This window comes from Miscanthus floridulus, chromosome 3 (assembly GCF_019320115.1).
Source record: "Miscanthus floridulus cultivar M001 chromosome 3, ASM1932011v1, whole genome shotgun sequence".
NCBI lineage: Eukaryota > Viridiplantae > Streptophyta > Magnoliopsida > Poales > Poaceae > Miscanthus > Miscanthus floridulus.
Genome location: NC_089582.1, coordinates 86,485,554 through 86,504,485, shown reverse-complemented (window position 1 = coordinate 86,504,485; position 18,932 = coordinate 86,485,554). Strand labels below are relative to the sequence as shown.

Below are 18,932 nucleotides of genomic sequence, written 5' to 3'. Positions count from 1 at the left end.
CAGCTATAGTCCGCTATTTTAAACTTTGCTTAGGTCGGGGGCTGGCCAACTCGTCCAGTGGGATGGTTATGGGCGAGACCTTTTTGGCCCAAAATAGCCAGGCTTTTTCTTAGCCCGACCTAAACCTAGCGTGGCTCGCCGGATACCGAAATCAAGTTTTGATGATATCCATTATTTTTGAAGGTATAGTATTGTCTATGTGTTGTAAGAGTCAAAGTTTGCTATGAATTGGATCCGTTAACCTGGAAACTTTCTCCCCTATTTTCTCATGCTATGTTTTGTTACAATGTTTTGGACTGTATGTAATTAATTTAGGAGCCCCATATAGAGTGTTAAATCAATTATTTCGTGATTCCTTTGAAATTTCTACAAGGCAAACACACACAAGGTGACGGGTGTATGCATATGATCTTTTTTTTGCCCTGCTTTGTCATTAAAAACAATTTTAGGTCATAAGAAACAGATTTATTTAGGAGTATGCTTGTTAAAAAGTATTTATAAATCTATAACTAAGTTATATATGATCTAATGAGTATAAAATTTTTACTATAGTTCAAGCATACAATAATTAGTCCACTAAAAAAATTTCACCACAATTGGACCATAGAAACTATGGGCATGAATTCATTACAGAAAAACATAGATCTATCGCTACAGTAAAAATGTACTAAAACATACTATATTATATGTTCACTGTGTAGATCAAATCATTTGGAGTTCAACAAAATCTATTTTTTTTTATTTTATGATTTTTCTATGATTTTTCAACAATTCAAACGAAATAAATATGAAAGAAAAAGACAAACCTGCCTTTAAAAACCGCTTATAACCGTAAGGTAAAACGAACAGTTTTAAAAGTTCAAGGAGATAATTTACCCAGTTTTAGAGTTTATGGAGAAAAAACATACTTTCACAGAAGTTACAGAAGATAACATGGACTTTTTCCCAAATCTAATGGACGCACTCCGTTGCCGCAGAAGCGAGCAGCTACACATCGGAATCTGCGTGGTCCGTTTAAGCAGCCATTGCTCCCAGGGCACACGGAAACTTTCCCATATATAAGGATCCACATATCATTGTTCCATATGTTTTACATCGGCTCCATGAAATAAACTCCTATTTATATCTTAAAATAAAAAGGGTCAAAGTCTCCCAGAAGAACAGACTGCACAGTACCTATCATCACGGCTGGAAAATTACCAACAAGCCAAAAGATGAGATAAAAACATTTTAAGACCATCGTTAAATTAGATACAAGGATAAGCCCAGTCGACTCGCACACTGTATCCGCCGAAACATTCACCGTTCAGCCACTCGATGGCAGCCTCAGCATGCTCTCCATTATTAAAGACGGCAAAGCCAACCCCCCTGCAAATTTCACTGTTGAGCATCGGGACGTGCCACATCCGCATCGGTCCAAACGCACGGCAAAGAATACCAAGGTGCCACTGCCTGAAATTTGGCGGCAAGTTACTCACACGGACAAAACACTGCAGGAACTGACGGTGTCTCGTAGAAACCACCAGGTGTTTCCCTGGAGGGCATCGCGCTTTGCAGGTACGGAGATCATGGAGCCCATAAAGATAGTTGAAGGGGCAGAAAAACTCCCCGTGGTTGTCTCCACAAATATAGCAGAAGTCGCACTCTGGATCCCTCCAGAAGTGCAACACGGCGCTCATGCCAACTTTCCAACCTAGATACTGAGGCGCTGAATTAACAAAAATAAAAAGGGAAGATACTTATGTTGGTGAGCCATGCAAGATATATATTTGGTGCATTGCTAAATCTTATAATGCAGATCTGAAGTTTGCCTAATGTGGACTTGAAAAAGCAAGTGAGATGCTAACGAATAAAGAGCAGAATTTTAGAGCTACAGTGATTTGAAATGATGCTCCTCCAGTTGCAGGGAATTAACAGTGCTCCAGTTATTACTTGTAAAGACTCATCGCCAACTCGCTAGCTAACTATAACAGGTTGGTTGATTTAAGTTGTGCTATTTAACTCAGAGAGCATATGTAACCTGTATATGTATAGTGCATATGTTCACTATCCCCACTTCACATTCTCAACTTTTTTTTCTCTCAAACTGGGAATACACGCACTACAGATACTATGCAGCATGATGTATGCTTCCAGCTTTTCTTGTGTTCTATAATGACTAAATAATGCATTGCACATTATATTCTTACTCGTCTAATATATATGAAGGATATCTTAGTGTCTTTCTAAATTGTATTTTACTTCTACATGATTTGTGAGCATTGTTTCTTCAAGTGTGGCCTAGCCAGACCAGGTTACTGAGTAACTGAACCATAAGTTCTGAAAGTATTAAATGTAAAATAAAGCTGCCGTGAAGTACTCTGATATAATCTCAGGCACTTGTGTCATGTGTTTATTTCTGGAGAATCACCAAACAAGTAAGACAACTATTGCTGCATTGATGGGAAGGTACATGAGAACTGCATTCATTATATATGGATAAGAACCTAACAGTATCTGGTGTTTTTGTATCTCGCAGTATTCTAAGTATAACCATGCAAAACTATGACCAGACTCAAATTCTACTTCAAGTGCGCTGTATAGGTTACATGACAATGAATTATGTGCCACATGTAAAAAAAGAACATCATCTGAACATGTAATGAAGACCAATGTAAACAAAAATCTGGGCTAAATTCCATCCAGATAGCAAGTATGCAACTACACATTATGTTGATTTTGTTAGCGAGTATCCAACTGAAAGGTTGTGTCCATATTCTCACCATTGAACAATTTGTCAAAATACTCTTGCCATCGATGAGATCCGACATTGATGGCAAGAGTATTTTGACAAATTGTTCAATGGTGAGAATACGGACACAACCTTTCAGTTGGATGACTCTTTTGATGACACCAATAGGCGCTTTGTGCGGAGAATCCAAGAATCTGAGGTCAGAGAGGCGTTGAAAAGGATGAAAGGAGGTAAGGCGATGGGACCGGATGGTATCCCAATCGAGGTGTGGAGATGCCTCGGAGACATAGCTGTAGTATGGTTAACCAAGCTGTTCAACCATATTTTTCGATCGAACAAGATGCCTGATGAGTGGAGGAGAAGTATATTGGTACCGATCTACAAGAATAAAGGGGATATTCAAAGTTGTACAAATTACCGGGGAATTAAGTTGATGAGCCATACTATGAAGCTATGGGAGAGAGTTATCGAGCATCGCTTGAGAGCAATAACGCGGGTCTCTATGAACCAATTTGGTTTCATGTCCGGAAGGTCAACCATGGAAGCCATTTTCTTAATAAGACAAGTTATGGAGCGGTATAGGGAGAAGAAGAAGGACCTACACATGGTTTTTATTGACTTGGAGAAGGCTTATGATAAAATACCAAGGAATGTTATGTGGTGGGCTTTGGACAAACATAAAGTCCCAACGAAGTACGTCGGGCTCATTAAGGACATGTACAGCAATGTTGTGACTAGAGTTCGAACAAGTGATGGAGACACGGATGACTTCCCGATTAGGATAGGACTACATCAAGGGTCAGCTTTGAGCCCTCATTTGTTTGCTTTAGTGATGGATGAGGTCACAAGGGACATACAAGGGGACATCCCTTGGTGTATGCTTTTCGCGGACGATGTAGTGCTAGTTGATGAAAGCCGGACATGAGTGAATCAGAAACTGGAGTTATGGCGGGAGACTTTGGAGTCCAAAGGTTTTAGACTTAGTAGAACTAAAACTAAGTATATAAGATGTGACTTCGGCACTACTACTCGGGAGGAGAAAGATGTTAGTTTGGAAGGTCAAGTAGTGCCTAGGAAGGATACCTTTCGATATTTAGGATCAACGCTACAGAGGGACGGGGATATTGATGAAGATGTTAGCCACAGAATCAAAGCAGGGTGGATGAAGTGGCGGCAAGCGTCTGGTGTCCTATGTGACAAAAGGGTACCACAGAAGCTAAAAGGCAAGTTTTATAGGACGACGATTAGACCTGCTATGTTGTATGGTGCAGAATGTTGGCCTACGAAAAGACGACATATTGAACAGCTAAGTGTCGCGAAAATGCGTATGTTGCGTTGGATTTACGGTCATACAAGAAGGGATCGAGTTCGGAACGATGATATACGTGAGAGATTAGGGGTAGCGCCAATTGAAGAAAAGCTTGTCCAACACTGATTGTGATGGTTTGGACATGTGCAACGGAGACCTCCAGATGCACCGGTGCATAGTGGAATCCTAAGTCAGGATAGTAACGTGAAGGGAGGCAGAGGAAGACCGAAGTTAACTTGGGTAGAGACAATAAAAGGAGACTTGAAAGGATGGAATATACCCAAAGACTTAGCCTTAGATAGGAGTGCTTGGAAGATAGCTATTCACGTGCCTGAACCTTGATTGTTTCTGTTGGGTTTCAACTCTAGCCTACCCCAACTTGTTTGGGACTTAAAGGCTTTGTTGTTGTTGTTGTTGTATTTTTTTCTTTTGGTTTTATGTATTTTATCGTTACAAGTGTGTACCCGATATTGATGACTCAATGTAGCCATGGACTACATAAAAAGAAGCATAATAAAAAGTGACTATATCACAATGCAGCATTTCCAAACCCATCGATGATGAGTGCACTTATCTGCCAAGATGAAAGCAATGTACATACCATGCTGTGGTTCTTGCCCCCTAGTATTTTCTTGTGCTGGTTGGCGGTTTTTGGATTAAACCCGAAAGAAAATCGTTGGGGCGTAACCCTCTTAGCGACGCGCCATATCGGAACCCGGGTATGGTGTTAAATGGGCAAGGGCCGGGTCGTCACCCCCGTGACGCGCCGTGTCGTGATCTGGGCATGGTGTCAAGTAACCAAGGATCGGGTCGTCGCTTCCTTAGTGGCGCGCTACATCGCCGCCCGGGTGTAGTGAAAAATGAGCAAGGGTCTTCGCATCAGAGTCGACGGGTGCGAAGAGTAAGGAAGCTAGTCGAACCAACTAGGATCCGTTTAGGTAGTTGGAATATAGGATCACTTACAGGTAAGTTAAGAGAATTAGTTGATACCGCGACTAGGAGGCGTGTAAATATATTATGCGTTCAAGAGACTAAATAGAAGGGTCAGAAGGCGAAGGAGGTGGACAATACAGGTTTCAAGCTTTGGTATACAGGGACAGTCGCGAATAGAAATGGAGTAGGAGTTTTGATTGATAAGAGCCTCAAGAATGGTATGGTGGGAGTGAGAAGGCAAGGAGATAGGATTATCTTAGTCAAGCTTGTCGTTGGTGATATGGTCTTGAACGTAATTAGTGCGTATGCCCCCCAAGTAGGCCTCGACGAGAGTGCTAAGAGACAGTTTTGGGAAGACTTAGATGGCCTGGTTAGAGCTATACCTAGTAGTGAGAAGCTTTTTATAGGAGGAGATCTTAATGGACATGTAGGTACTAGAAGCGCAGGTTTCGAGGCAGTTCATAGAGGTTTTGGGTATGGTAGTAGGAATCAGGAGGGGGAGGAAGCTCTAGACTTCGCGGTAGCTTTTGACCTGATGATAGCCAACACTTTCTTTAGAAAGAGAGAATCTCATCTAGTGACCTTCAGTAGCGGACAACACTGTAGTCAGATTGACTTTGTCCTCGCAAGAAGAAAGGACAAACGAGCATGCTTGGATTGCAAGGTGATACCAGGGGAGTGTGTTGTTTCTCAACATAAGCTTTTAGTGACAGATTTTCGTTTTCAGATGCGTGCCCGTAGGGATAAACAAGCTAAAATTGAAAGAACAAAGTGGTGGAAACTGAAAGGGGAGACGTCAGAGGTATTTAGGGAAAGGGTTATCAAAGGGGGCTCTTGGAAGGAAGAAGACGACATAAACAATATGTGGGACAAGATGGCAACCAACATTCAGAAGGTAGCCTCAGAGGTGTGTGGAGTAACCAAAGGAAGGGGACGTGAGGCTAAAGATACTTGGTGGTGGAACGAGGAAGTCCAAAGGGCTATTAAGGAGAAGAAAGAATGCTATAGACGTTTGTACCATGACAGGAGTGTGGACAACATAGAGAAGTATAAGGTGGCAAAGAAGACTGCAAAGCGAGCTGTAAGTGTGGCAAAGGGTAGAGCGTACGAGGATCTTTACCAACATTTGAGTACGAAGGAAGGAGAGAAGGACATTTATAGGATGGCTAGGGTTCGTGAGAGAAAGACACGGGACTTCAACCAAGTTAAGTGCATTAAGGATGAAAGGGAGCATCTCTTGGTAAAGGAGGATGAGATCCGACATCGATGGCAAGAGTATTTTGACAAATTGTTCAATGGTGAGAATATGGACACAACCTTTCAGTTGGATGACTCTTTTGATGACACCAATATGCGCTTTGTGCGGAGAATCCAAGAATCTGAGGTCAGAGAGGCGTTGAAAAGGATGAAAGGAGGTAAGGCGATGGGACCGGATGGTATCCCAATCGAGGTGTGGAGATGCCTCGGAGACATAGCTGTAGTATGGTTAACCAAGCTGTTCAACCATATTTTTCGATCGAACAAGATGCCTGATGAGTGGAGGAGAAGTATATTGGTACCGATCTACAAGAATAAAGGGGATATTCAAAGTTGTATAAATTACCGGGGAATTAAGTTGATGAGCCATACTATGAAGCTATGGGAGAGAGTTATCGAGCATCGCTTGAGAGCAATAACACGGGTCTCTATGAACCAATTTGATTTCATGCCCGGAAGGTCAACCGTGGAAGCAATTTTCTTAATAAGACAAGTTATGGAGCGGTATAGAGAGAAGAAGAAGGACCTACACATGGTTTTTATTGACTTGGAGAAGGCTTATGATAAAATACCAAGGAATGTTATGTGGTGGGCGTTGGACAAACATAAAGTCCCAATGAAGTACGTCCGGCTCATTAAGGACATGTACAACAATGTTGTGACTAGAGTTCGAACAAGTGATGGAGACACGGATGACTTTCCGATTAGGATAGGACTACATCAAGGATCAGCTTTGAGCCCTTATTTGTTTGCTTTAGTGATGGATGAGGTCACAAGGGACATACAAGGGGACATCCCTTGGTGTATGCTTTTCGCGGACGATGTAGTGCTAGTTGATGAAAGCCGGACAGGAGTAAATCAGAAACTGGAGTTATGGCGGGAGACTTTGGAGTCCAAAGGTTTTAGACTTAGTAGAACTAAAACTGAGTATATGAGATGTGACTTCGGCACTACTACTCGGGAGGAGGAAGATGTTAGTTTGGAAGGTCAAGTAGTGCCTAGGAAGGATACCTTTCGATATTTAGGATCAATGCTACAGAGGGACGGGGATATTGATGAAGATGTTAGCCATAGAATCAAAGCAGGGTGGATGAAGTGGCGGCAAGCGTCTGGTGTCCTATGTAACAAAAGGGTACCACAGAAGCTAAAAGGCAAGTTTTATAGGACGGCGATTAGACCTGCTATGTTGTATGGTGCAGAATGTTGGCCTACAAAAAGACGACATATTCAACAGCTAAGTGTCGCGGAAATGCGTATGTTGCGTTGGATTTGCGGTCATACAAGAAGGGATCGAGTTCGGAACGATGATATACGTGAGAGATTAGGGGTAGCGCCAATTAAAGAAAAGCTTGTCCAACACCGGTTGAGATGGTTTGGACATGTGCAACGGAGACCTCCAGATGCACCGGTGCGTAGTGGAATCCTAAGTCAGGATAGTAACGTGAAGAGAGGCAGAGGAAGACCGAAGTTGACTTGGGTAGAGGCAATAAAAGGAGACTTGAAAGGATGGAATATACCCAAAGACTTAGCCTTAGATAGGAGTGCTCGGAAGACAGCTATTCACGTGCCTGAACCTTGATTGCTTCTGTTGGGTTTCAACTCTAGCCTACCCCAACTTGTTTGGGACTTAAAGGCTTTGTTGTTGTTGTTGTTGTTGTTGGCGGTTTTTGGATTCAACCATGCCTGAAATAAGCACAAAGCATTTCGTGACCAAGCTAAATGGAGCAACAGCATGGAATTACCATTTACCCTTTAACTCGATTCCAAAATATACAATATGAATTATAAGGACACTCCGGAATTCTCTCAAAGATAAAATCTAATATGGTATATGATCGAAAACCTTGTATGATATAAAAGGTTCCACACATGCAGAATATGTGGTCAGACAAGAAAAGTTTGCACCTTTCCGGGGACACTTCTTAGAAATCTTCAGTTTCTTTGTCTTCCTGTTCTGCTTGCGTCCCTTTCTCAAACTGTTACTGTTGGCCATTTGCTCTTATCCTACTTCTCCAATCTTCCAGCTGAAGAATTTGCTTGATTTCGCCCTATTAGGAGCTGTAAAATAATTTTCAGGGAAACCATGCTCTTATTGGGTTCATATAAACAAATTCCGGTAGCATGTCTACAAATTCAGTCACTTTTTCAGTAATAACACTGAGTGTTAGTTAAAAAAACTACAAAAGTGTGGATAGATACACAAGTTTCCTCGCACTTTTTCTAGATTGAAGTTGCGGGCGCTGAATGAGACAAGCTAAAAACAGATTAGCAGGGACGGGTTCAAGAAAGGACATGGATGTACACATGTACACCCGAAAATCAAAGTTTTAGTTTCATCAAAATACATGTATACAGTTGTAATTAGATCAGATCCGAATACAAAGAGGCAAATAGTTTAAGTTAGGGTTTGGGTGCTCGGTTTCGCACAGCACGAAGAGAAGGGGTGGTCATACCTGGTGGTCCTCGTCGCCGGTGAAGATCTGAGGTCTGAGGAACTGGGTAGAGTGGCGGCGGTCGCGCAGTCGTCGCCAGAGAGAGAAGGCGCACGAGGGGTAAACGGGAGGGAGAAAAGGCAGGGGCGCAGGGCTAGGGCCCAGGAGTGATTGGGCCCTGGTCGCTTCTACTTCCTAGAGCTGCTTGGGCTGCAGCTGCACAGCCCAGCCGCTCGGCTAGTAGAGCCCAGGGCCTGCTGCACAGGCTCAAACTCAAAAGCCCTAAAGGTCGCGTGGGGAGTTTTTCCGGGTTCTCCGTCTGTCGTCTCCCTCCGCCCGACAGTCTGTCCCCACCCGCGCCGCCCTCGCCCGTCGGCCCGCCCGCCTCCACCCGCGCTGCCCTCGTGCGTGACCGCCGCCGACCCGTACTCGACCCCAACCGGCGCCATCGAGCTCGCCGAGTTCGCCTCTCCGCCGGCGCCGCCATAAACAGGCATGCTAAACACCCCAGGTTAGGTTTTTCAGCTCCTTATTATGCTAAGAAACATGTAAAAAAGCTGACTTATGTCCAAACAGGGCCGATGGCTGGCACTCGAAGCGGGTCAAAAAAGCGGAAGCGGAAGGAGGGTTCGGCTGCGCGGACGGTCGGATCCGTCTTCTTCAAGGTCGGGGTCGGGAGGTTTGCTGCACTGCACGCGCTACGACGGAGAAACGTCGCCAAAGAGCGGGGCCGCAAGCGCGACGGTGCTACTGCGGGGTCCGTTGACGCGGGCGCGACGGCGCAGGTTTACAAGCCATGTGTTGAAGGTGCGTATAACTATTAGATGTGGTCGTTGATGCACTATTTCTGTTGGGAACGAATGGTATTGATATAAGATTCGGACAAAAGAAAGTAAATGAAGGAGGAATTTTTTTTCGAGATCGCACCATTCACCCGTTTTTCATTAAGAGGAAAAAGTTAAGAATACATCGGTGCACGCAAGCGAGGAGCCTTCGTGATACCACACACACCTTACCACCTAGCTACTAGATTCACTTAGAAAAGATTACATAGGAAAGGTGTTTTGCGACCAAATCGGCAAGACACAAGCGAACGTCTAGGCCCGCTGGTTCTTGCCCGGGAAGCGGACCTGCATGGCTTCCCGCGTCGACATCGAAAGGGGGAGGGTGAAGGCGGTCTGGAATTCCTCGAATGAGGCTTTGTCAGGTAGCTCGGTCTCCACCTCGAGCTCCAGACGTTTCATCATCACCTTCCGTGCCTGAGCCTCCAGCTTCTGTTCCCTGTGCCTGCTCTTGGCGGCAAGCCTAGCGCTCCTCTGAGTCGTCTAGCTCCCCTGCCCGCGCTCTGGCCGCCCGGGTTAGCCGCAGTCGTGGAGGCGACGACAAGACAGGCATCGTGAGCGGCTTCTTGAATGTAGCAATGAAGTCCTCAGTCAATGTTGCAGCCGTCGCGTCAGGCGCACTACCGTCAGCAGCTGTTGTGGCTGGGCCGCCTCCGTCTGCACTTTCCTGGTTGGTGGGGAAGTTGACCTGGACCGAGGGTGGGGATCCCCCAGCCTGCTCGGGCTCCAAGAGTGAGGGCCTTGGTGAGGTTTGGCCCGAGCCGCACTCGTCTGGGCCTGAAAGGCACAGGTCCACCGCCTGGGCCATCTCCGACACGCCCTGGCTCGTGAGACCTGCTTGAGGTGGCCTTTTGGTCAGACATGCTTCCACCTCAACCAGCATGGGATCGAAGTCCCAATGCTGAACCTCCAAGCAACGGTCCACTGCGACCTCAGGCTCAGGGTGCACCGCTTGTATCTGCATTTCGCCTTCCTGCATAGCAACGCTAGAGTGGCCGACCTGCAGACATTCGCGTGCAAAGGGGCCCCCGAGCGAAGCACAGACCCCGGCCGCGCCCACAAACACACGGAACCTCGAGGAAAGGTGTGCCTGGAACTCCTTCGGCGTGACGGCTGGTTGGTCTCCACCAACGAGTGCAACGAGAACAAGGGAGAGGTTCGCTCCAGACGCGGCGAGCTCCACGTTCCTCTGGACGACGAAGACCTTGACCATGGTACGGTTATAATTGTCACCCAGAGGTGGTGGTACCGACAGGCTGCTGCGGCGACGAAGACGATGCGGTCGACCGCTGACCTGGTGCGGCGCGACAATCCAGCGACAAGCTGGGTCGCCTCGGACCAGCAGGGCGACGCTCCTTAAAGGCACTCCGGCTTGGGTGACGCGCCACCAAGGATGAAGGCTTGCATGCCGGCCAAGGGCCTCGCTTGCACGCGGACGAACGACCACGCTTGCACGCCCTGGCCTGATCGTCGGTATCCCGGCAGCGAAGGCAGCGGGACGGGGAGCGACACTGAGCGGCGATATGGTCGTGCGCGAGGCAGTTGAAGCAGAGACCCACAAGCTCCGGCGGGGCGGGGCGGTGGCGTTTGGGTGCCGTAATCCCTGGACAGTGCCGGCGACGACGACTCTAAACAATCTGGAATCCATCGGCGTCGACGATGGGCCCTTGATGGGGTTGCTGAAACGTGTCAGGCACGGGCGCCCTACGCCGCTGGCCGAGTCGCTGGTGCACCAGAACTCTCGCCGCTGGCTGCGAACCAAGGCGACGCTGCACGGGCACACGTATGACGTTCAACGGCTGAGTTCCACTGCCGTTGGGCGCAGCGGTCCTGCGTCGATGACGCCGCTTCCCCCCTGCTGGCACTGGATGGGTTCCCTCCACTGCGCACAACGCCGCGTCCGGAGCCCCAGCCGGCGGTGGAGGCGTGGCCCGGAGAGCCTTGCGAGCAGCGTCTAGGTACGACGAGTGCGTGGCAGGAGAAGTGAGTTCGTCGTCGGAACTACCTGCACTGAGGTCTTCCTCCCAACGCCAGAGCTTACTCCTGCCAGTAACTGACGGGCGGGGAAGAACGGGGGAGCATGCGCGGAGACGGAGGACGGCGAGGGCCTGCCCGAGCGAGCCGTATCCTCATCCTCGTCATCGTCATCCGACGACCAACGTCTCGTCCACTATCCCTCCAACCATCGCTGGCGAGGTGGCTACAGGCGCCTGGAAGACCACCGATAGGCTGGGGTTGGGGCTGGCGGCGCGGGCGCCGGCATGGCCGCCAGCTCCGCGCAAGCTGGGCTCGGGCGGTGGCGCAACGGAGGCCTCGATCTCGCCGACCCCTGGGTGAGCGCTGGAGGGGGACCCATCAACGGGTAGATCGAGCGACGGTGGGGGCGGATCTAGGTGCTGAAGGGGAGGGGCGGCTGGTGATGGGGCGGATCTGGAAGGGCTGAGCGCTGGTGGCTAGAGGATGACGAAGGGGTCGGGGTCGGGATCCAACCCCTTGCCCCCACGCTGAGGAGAAGTCGCGGGCGCCGGCGGTGGCTGAGGCACGCGTTCCCCAGTGCAGGCATCCGCGCGAGGGCGAGGAGGGTCGGGCGGCAGCGGGGCGCCAGCACTAGCCCCCAAGACCGCCGGTTCTAGGTCGGATGCGCCGCGCGCGCCAGCGTCGATGCCCACAGCAGGCGGCGATGGCGGCCTTGCCGTGCTGACGCACGCACCCGCACTCGGGTGAGGAGGGGAGGTGGAATCGGATCCAGGTAGGGGTTGGTGGTGGGGCAGGGTGGCTGAGGGCGGCGGCGGCTGTGGGTGGGGAAAAAGGCCCTCCTGCTCTAGGAAGGCGCGCGGGTGAGGAGGAGGGCAGGGGAGAACGGATCCAGGAAGGGGAGGGGAGGGAGGCGGGGAGGTGGAGGGCGCCGGTGCCGGTGGCGGCGGTTGGGGCGCTAGGGTTGGGGTGGGGCTGGGCTCTCCCGAGGCATTCACTTGACTTTATACTGTGGGAGAGTGCAGCTTGCTGAGCGATACTAATGAAGGAGGAATGATGAAGGTTATCAAACAATTCATGTGTTGTACATCTCTTTGCAATTCTGTGTACCAGTTCACTAGTTGGTGATAATATTTCAGCTGCTGCAAGAATTTATAGGTGATCTAGGTTTTTTCCCTTTTCCTTTCTACTCTCTATAGTTAACAGTTGAATTGGACCCAACTTTACCATGTCTTAGAGCATCTCAAACAGTTTCTAAAAAAAATCACTTGGTAAATTAATGAGTTTTCCAAGTGACTAAAAAATGTTGAGAGCATATTTGTTTGCTTCCTCCAACCATTTCTAAATCTCGCTCCTAAAAGATAAAGGGTAATTTTGCATGAGTAATCTCGAGCTATTTCGAAATCACCGCAACCAATTTTATACTTTCTTTGTATCTTCTACATTTGCATCAGGAACCCTATCCTACTCTTTATTCTTACGCACGCCCTTCCACCTTCGGATTGGCCAATGGATATGGGCGCGTATTTATCTGTGCGATTAGGTGGATTTTCCCAAGTGCGGAAAGATTGGGAGTTGTTGGAGAGCAGTTTTTTTCAATCTTGCCAAAAAATCAAGATTGAGAGTGGGTTTTGGAAACTCTTGGAGATGCTCTTATGCCCTTTAATCCAAGTTTGATTGACCAAGGCACCAAACATAAAAAAACCATCACACTTCAATTAATCTTCTAGTCTAGATGCATAACAAATTCGATGTACCAAAAAGTCAAAGCGACTTATAATTTGGGACGGAGGGACAACCATAATTTCAATGATCATAATTAACTGCAAATCCTAAAAAATATATGTTTTATCAAAAGGTTAATCTTCATGTCTTCCTGCCACTCGTTTGTTTGGTTCAGTTTAGATTTAAATAGCTGCACTTTAGTTTGTTCCTTTCATTTCAGCACATACACGTAGGTCAATGCAAAAGAAGTGGCTTTCAACTCTGGCTTTGTGAAGGATTAATGCAATTGGTAGAGTCTTTTATTTTCCTGAAGGACCACTCATTAGTAAATAGTAGATGAGTGCCCATGCATTGCAATGGGAGAATGAACTCAACAAAAAAAAACATTTAACTTCATGATGATCCTTTTGTTACAACATCATATATCTGCAATGTGTGCGCCATTTTAAGAAAGATGTATTGATCCATGGCGGTGAATAGCCTTCATGATGCATAAGATGACTGTCAGAAGGAAGAACAACACCACTTGAAATTCTAGGCAGCAGATGCTTACTGGCTACACACTTGCCACTGAACGAGTCATATGGATGTAACCAGATTCCTTTCTACTAAGCACCATAAAACAAACTATGTTCTTAACAAACTTGAAAGTCCATTAAATTCAATAATATGCACTGCACCTAGTTTCGTGCAAATAGAACGATAAGAAAGAAATGTGGCCTGAAGGTGGAATCGTTGACAGCAGAAATATGCAAGGGGGAAAACCAAGTTACCTGCTGCATAGATATGATTACTACTGAAATTTGAACTCCAAAATTTACGCCGGAGTGTGGCTGAACATCATATATCCTACTATCCTAGTGTGAATGTACAGCCTAGCTAGTGGCAAAAAAAAGTTAGTGATGATAATCAAACTGATCTGGTATATATGAAATAAAAGATAAAGATATTATGCACACAAAGTATTTTTAGTTCTTTCCCAAAATCCTTCCAAATTTGAGTTAAAGTAATAAGTAGCCACCTGCAGCCCAGAAGTCCCAGTGCTAAAACTCTTCATCCTAAGTTGGATTAGAGCAAGAAGCTGGGAATCTGAAATTGGCTTTGGTTTGGTATAGATCTCCTTGAGACCACTTCCTATCATGATCTAACATGGGTTCACGATGCAATCATCTTCAAGATGTTTTTGGGCACTCATTATTGTAGCTATAAGCTTCCAAGTCTTCAATTCTGACCCAGCCTCTAATGTCAACATGTTCTTCACATAATGAGCTGTTGTATCTAATTTCCTCTGCACACCATTTTCAAGGCTGAGGCAACAGAGAAACTTAACTAAAAAATCCATACCAAATTGACCATCACTAAGAGGGACCAAACGCCATGGCCACGACCACAGTGAGTCATCACACCTAGCCAGCACTGCTAAGCAGGGCTAACCATTTGGGCATGCCGAACCCAGCAACCTGACCATCCACCACATCGCGGCATCCACAGGATGACGGCGCCATTGCTGTTGCCCGCAGATGTGCTCATACCAAAATCGCTGACCCGGCTGTGCCGGGCGATTCCATTTGCCACATCGCCCCTGAGATTCACCACAACATGCCTAGGTGACACGCCGAAAGCACAGCACTGAGCTGCTGAGGGAACCACCGTGGCCACTAGACCAAGCTGCTGCCGCGGTGACGTAGCCATGTTGTCCTGCCCTAGATCCAAGCCCACCGGCACCAGATCTGGCCACAGCTGGACCGGAGCTGAGCCAAGCTTGCCCTAGCAAGGACTGCACTGCCCAAGCAAGGAAGCTTGCCCTGGCCGCGGCCCATCAGGCGACGTAAGAGTGGAGTCACCCTTTGCCACTGAACGTCATCAGTAGACTAGATCTGTCCGTTCCCAGCCAGGCCCATGCCAGATCCACAGGCCACCCACAGACATGGCGGAGCTTCACAAAGGCACAGGTGGAGCTACGTGTCGGCAAACATGGGCAACGCGCCCCCCCCCTGGTCCAAACACTTTTTCAGAGCCTGAAGGTCCAATCAATGCACGTGATGATCTATCAAGCTTAATCTTTCTTTTGTACCTTTCTGTTTGAGAAGGAAAACAACCAAGCAGCTCACACTGCATGTTGTCGCCGGTCAGCGTGAGGTCGCGTGCGCATCGTTGGGCTCCGCCCATCTGCCGCCGCGGACTTGCGTGGTCGTCCGTCGCTGGCTTCCTGCGCTCCGGCTGCTGCGCAGACCAATCCAATCCTTCTTAGCCACTCAGTGTTCATGGGTTCATCTGCCGGTAGCTAGAGTTCCCTAGAAAGATTGCGCATTTGTTTGTTTTGTAGTTTTAATTTAATCTTTGCTTTTGATTGCCCGAACCTCATGAGTTGCGGGCAATTGCTTAGTTAGCCCTGATGACATAGAGTGGAGGTGTGATATCTAGGGATTTGAAGGCTAAATATTGCCTATTGAGATTTTTATGAGAAATTAAGATGCTTTGTTACTGTAATTCTTGTTCCTGATTTTCATGTTCATTTGTTTTTATCTACTTTTACAGATAATGGCTGGTTTTTCTAGTGTATTTCGTGAATTATAACGCAATTATTGTCAATCATTTGTATGCAATACTTTCCATCAAATTATATTATGATTCTGAGAGTTCTGTACATATCATACAAGCTAAAATGCCCCCCCCCCCCCCATGTTTTGCTGTGAGCTCCGCCACTGCACAAAGGCACTGTGAAGCTCCCGCCAAAATGCACAAACCAGTTGACACAGGGAGAGATGGCCCCTCAGCTGCCATCCATGCTGTCTGCCAGGCTTCTGACTGTTACTCCGGCTACAGAGAAGCAGGGAGAGGAGTAGACAACTTTAATACATGAGCTCCTTATATACTTGACAAAACTTTAATGTACTTAGCCAATTTACGGTCCTCAGAAAGAAAGTGAGTAAGTTTAGGGTTTGTTTTTCCTTGTTACATTCAGCTGGAAAGGAGAAAACTAGCCTGCAAGGTGGTACAATTGTACCGATCCACTGGGTCTAGTGTAAAACTACAGAGAAACTGGATGTATGATATGTGGAAGAACTATTTAGGAAAAGCTTCAATTTTTGGGATCTTAGCATGCTAGCATTTTTCACAGCCTTTGTTCTCTTTACAGAATTTAATTGAAAAGATTCAACCAAGAATATTTAGTTCACGGAGATGAAGTGTATTGACCTTGACATGTTCATTTTCAGGCATGATAATGTACTCCAGAAACAGTCAACCTCCAGAGGGCAGGGTGGTTACGAAAGAAGAATCATGGGAATGTACGTATGGGTAATCTCGTCTCTTGTTTTATTATAATGTACAATGATAGCCACATTAACTACCTCTCGCAATTCTTACCTAATAATATGCTGTCTCCTTTACTTAAGGGACACAAATGAAATTCGAGACCGGCGCCAGCAGAAACAACTGGAGGGATCCAGATGCCAAATTTTGCTGCATCTGTGGGGATGGGGAGGACCAGCACCTGGAACTGATGTGCCCTTACAACTATATGTCTCCGGCTACTTATGTCCCCTGTAGGGCACGGCTTGCAGTTTGGAATGATGAAAGAAACTCAATCCGTTACAAGTCTTGGAAACGGAAAAAGCCCTCTAGACAAGATGATGCTATCTCCAGGTGTCGCAAGTTCTTGTGGTGCTTTGTCCGTGTGAATAACTTATCTGAGTGTTGTCGTCCAGAGCAAATAATCAGTCTTTTCACAGAAATTGGAGCCCTGTGGATGTATCATGTGGCAATGCATAGTTATGAAATCTGTGGGGGCTTTGGTTATGTGGTATTCAAGCACCATGAGCATGCAAAGGAGGCTATCAAAAAGCTTAACTGCCGTACTGTCGATGGCCGTAAGCTCCGAGTCGACTGGGTTTATCCTAATGCTTGACTGCATCATGCTTCTTTAATTTGATTGGCAGTGGTTCAATGTACAAGTTTCGTCTGTAAATGAAGACTGTCGCTTTAGGTTATTGTGTGTGTTATATATATATACACTAAGGAATCAAATATATGTAATTTTAGAAAGAAAATGTACGATCTATTATTTGCTTTATTTACTTGACTAGCAAATATCTGTGTGTTGCATTAAATGAAATCATAGATTGGAAGAATTTGTGTTTTTATCTGATGATTGTGTATGTAGCCAGATCCAGTGCGCGCGTCCGATCCAGCCCTGAGGATAAACCTTCGCACCCATCCCAGGCGCACCATTGAGACCAGGGTCACAACAGCCTCGCTCATAGCTCGGCCTAACATTGAGCCGATTGAAAGGCTCATTTGTTAATGACGTGTGACCCAATTTACGCTATAAAAATCCTTTTAATCAACCGGTGGATGTTCTCCGAAAGGTGCTATCAATCTTCTTAATCTCTCCATACTTACTCAATTGTCTCTTGGACATTAAGAATGGTCCCAATGCCTAGGATTCCAATTTTCAAATCAAATTATCAAAGACAGTGAATTGACGGAATCGTTCCGGCACCCACGGCGTACCATCCGCCAGTTTACTGAATCAGCAAGCTGAGCGGAAAGTGAGCTGTCCTCACCTCACAACTAAGGAGGGCCCACATGTCAGCACGAGATAGGAGTCATCTTAAGCAGAATCAACTCAACTCCACTCATCCTCCCTTTGATAGGTACCAATATGACTCGGCAAGGGGACGCCCTGCTTAGGCCCAAAGTTTAAAATAGCGGGCTATTGAAAATAGCGTCAACTTTTTCAGTAACTATGTAGCTATAACGGCGCTATGACAGATAGCGTTTTTATTAAAAAAACATGAAAAAAAACCAGTAATTGATGCAAAATACATGACAAATATGAAATTTGATGAACACAAATATGTTTCTAAGGTTCCACAAGTCTAAATAACATTACAATATGACATTACAACATGGCCTATGAAAGTTTAATTGTCCAAAATACCAAATTAGTAGCAAATGATAACTGATAAGTAGAAAATACTAATTGTCACTGTTGTAGTGCAATTTCAAGGACACAAGTGCAATCTAGTCTGAGATTGAGTTCTGAGAGTCGGACTGAGAAGATTGATCACTTGCAGCTGTAGACTGGCGATGCACATCGACATCACGATCATCATCATTTCCAGTATCACAAGATGAAGCAGCTACAATCTCAGGCATAGATTGTTTGCCATCATTAATATCAGTGATCTTCTTCACCCTCTTCTTAATCCTAGGGCGGCCAACTCTCTTCCTTTTACCATGTTCTGGTTCTGCTGGTGCAACCTCTTGTTCCTGTTCTTTCTCACCTTCAGCTTGGGGATCTTTTGGTTCTTCTTGTTCATCATTTGCAGCAAGTGCAACTCCAGTGACAAATTCATTGTCATCATCTTCTAGAATATCTACAACTTGCTTCTCATTGGGGTCCTTTGCCTTATTCTCTCTTTTATGCTTCAGCCTAGACATCTCCTCATGAGTGCCAGCACCCTTGTATGAGAATAAAGGAATGCTGTCAAGGATCTTGTTCTTTCTCACGTGCCTGAACCTTGATTGCTTCTGCTGGGTTTCAACTCTAGCCTACCCTAACTTGTTTGAGACTTAAAGGCTTTGTTGTTGATAATGTTGTTGTTGTTGTCAAAGATCTTGCTCTCACAATTGTACTGTCAATTTGCTTAATTTTGCCTATATCCTCAAGCATTAGATCTATAGTGTAGGTAGCACACCCAGTCCAAAAAATTGAAGGTCTC

General features: G+C 46.4%; 2 protein-coding genes across 5 annotated transcripts; one reads left to right on the top strand and one right to left on the bottom strand.

Moving 5' to 3' along the window:
- Positions 1–1,039: 1,039 nt before the first annotated feature.
- On the bottom strand, positions 1,040–8,818 carry LOC136541857 (uncharacterized). Of its 2 annotated transcripts, XM_066534016.1 has the most exons (6): positions 8,684–8,818; positions 8,136–8,288; positions 7,905–7,913; positions 4,642–4,698; positions 1,479–1,708; positions 1,040–1,368 (listed from the first exon to the last, which is right to left on the bottom strand). In XM_066534016.1, exons 2-6 carry the CDS (start codon positions 8,221–8,223, stop codon positions 1,345–1,347), a joined length of 408 nt encoding a protein of 135 aa, XP_066390113.1. In that variant the 5' UTR covers positions 8,224–8,288; positions 8,684–8,818; the 3' UTR covers positions 1,040–1,344. The 2 variants fall into 2 exon arrangements, with proteins under 2 accessions (XP_066390113.1, XP_066390112.1); XM_066534015.1 differs by having other exon boundaries at positions 1,040–1,708.
- Positions 8,819–8,941: 123 nt separating this feature from the next.
- On the top strand, positions 8,942–17,328 carry LOC136546044 (uncharacterized). 3 transcript variants are annotated; one of them, XM_066538023.1, is made up of 4 exons: positions 8,942–9,173; positions 9,239–9,469; positions 16,422–16,503; positions 16,602–17,328. In XM_066538023.1, exons 1-4 carry the CDS (start codon positions 9,158–9,160, stop codon positions 16,753–16,755), a joined length of 483 nt encoding a protein of 160 aa, XP_066394120.1. In that variant the 5' UTR covers positions 8,942–9,157; the 3' UTR covers positions 16,756–17,328. The 3 variants fall into 3 exon arrangements, with proteins under 3 accessions (XP_066394120.1, XP_066394119.1, XP_066394118.1); XM_066538022.1 differs by having other exon boundaries at positions 8,945–9,155; positions 16,422–16,493; XM_066538021.1 differs by having other exon boundaries at positions 8,945–9,173; positions 16,422–16,493.
- The last annotated feature ends 1,604 nt before the right edge of the window (positions 17,329–18,932 follow it).

Excerpts from the sequence above, each read along its gene's own strand:
- LOC136541857 (XM_066534015.1), bottom strand. The coding sequence starts at position 8,223 with ATGGCCAACAGTAACAGTTTGAGAAAGGGACGCAAGCAGAACAGGAAG. Across the intron at positions 1,709-4,641 it reads GGGGCAAGAACCACAGCATG|CGCCTCAGTATCTAGGTTGG; the intron begins GTATGTACATTG and ends TTGTTAATTCAG.
- LOC136546044 (XM_066538021.1), top strand. Across the intron at positions 9,470-16,421 it reads TTACAAGCCATGTGTTGAAG|GCATGATAATGTACTCCAGA; the intron begins GTGCGTATAACT and ends GTTCATTTTCAG. Across the intron at positions 16,494-16,601 it reads GAAAGAAGAATCATGGGAAT|GGACACAAATGAAATTCGAG; the intron begins GTACGTATGGGT and ends CCTTTACTTAAG.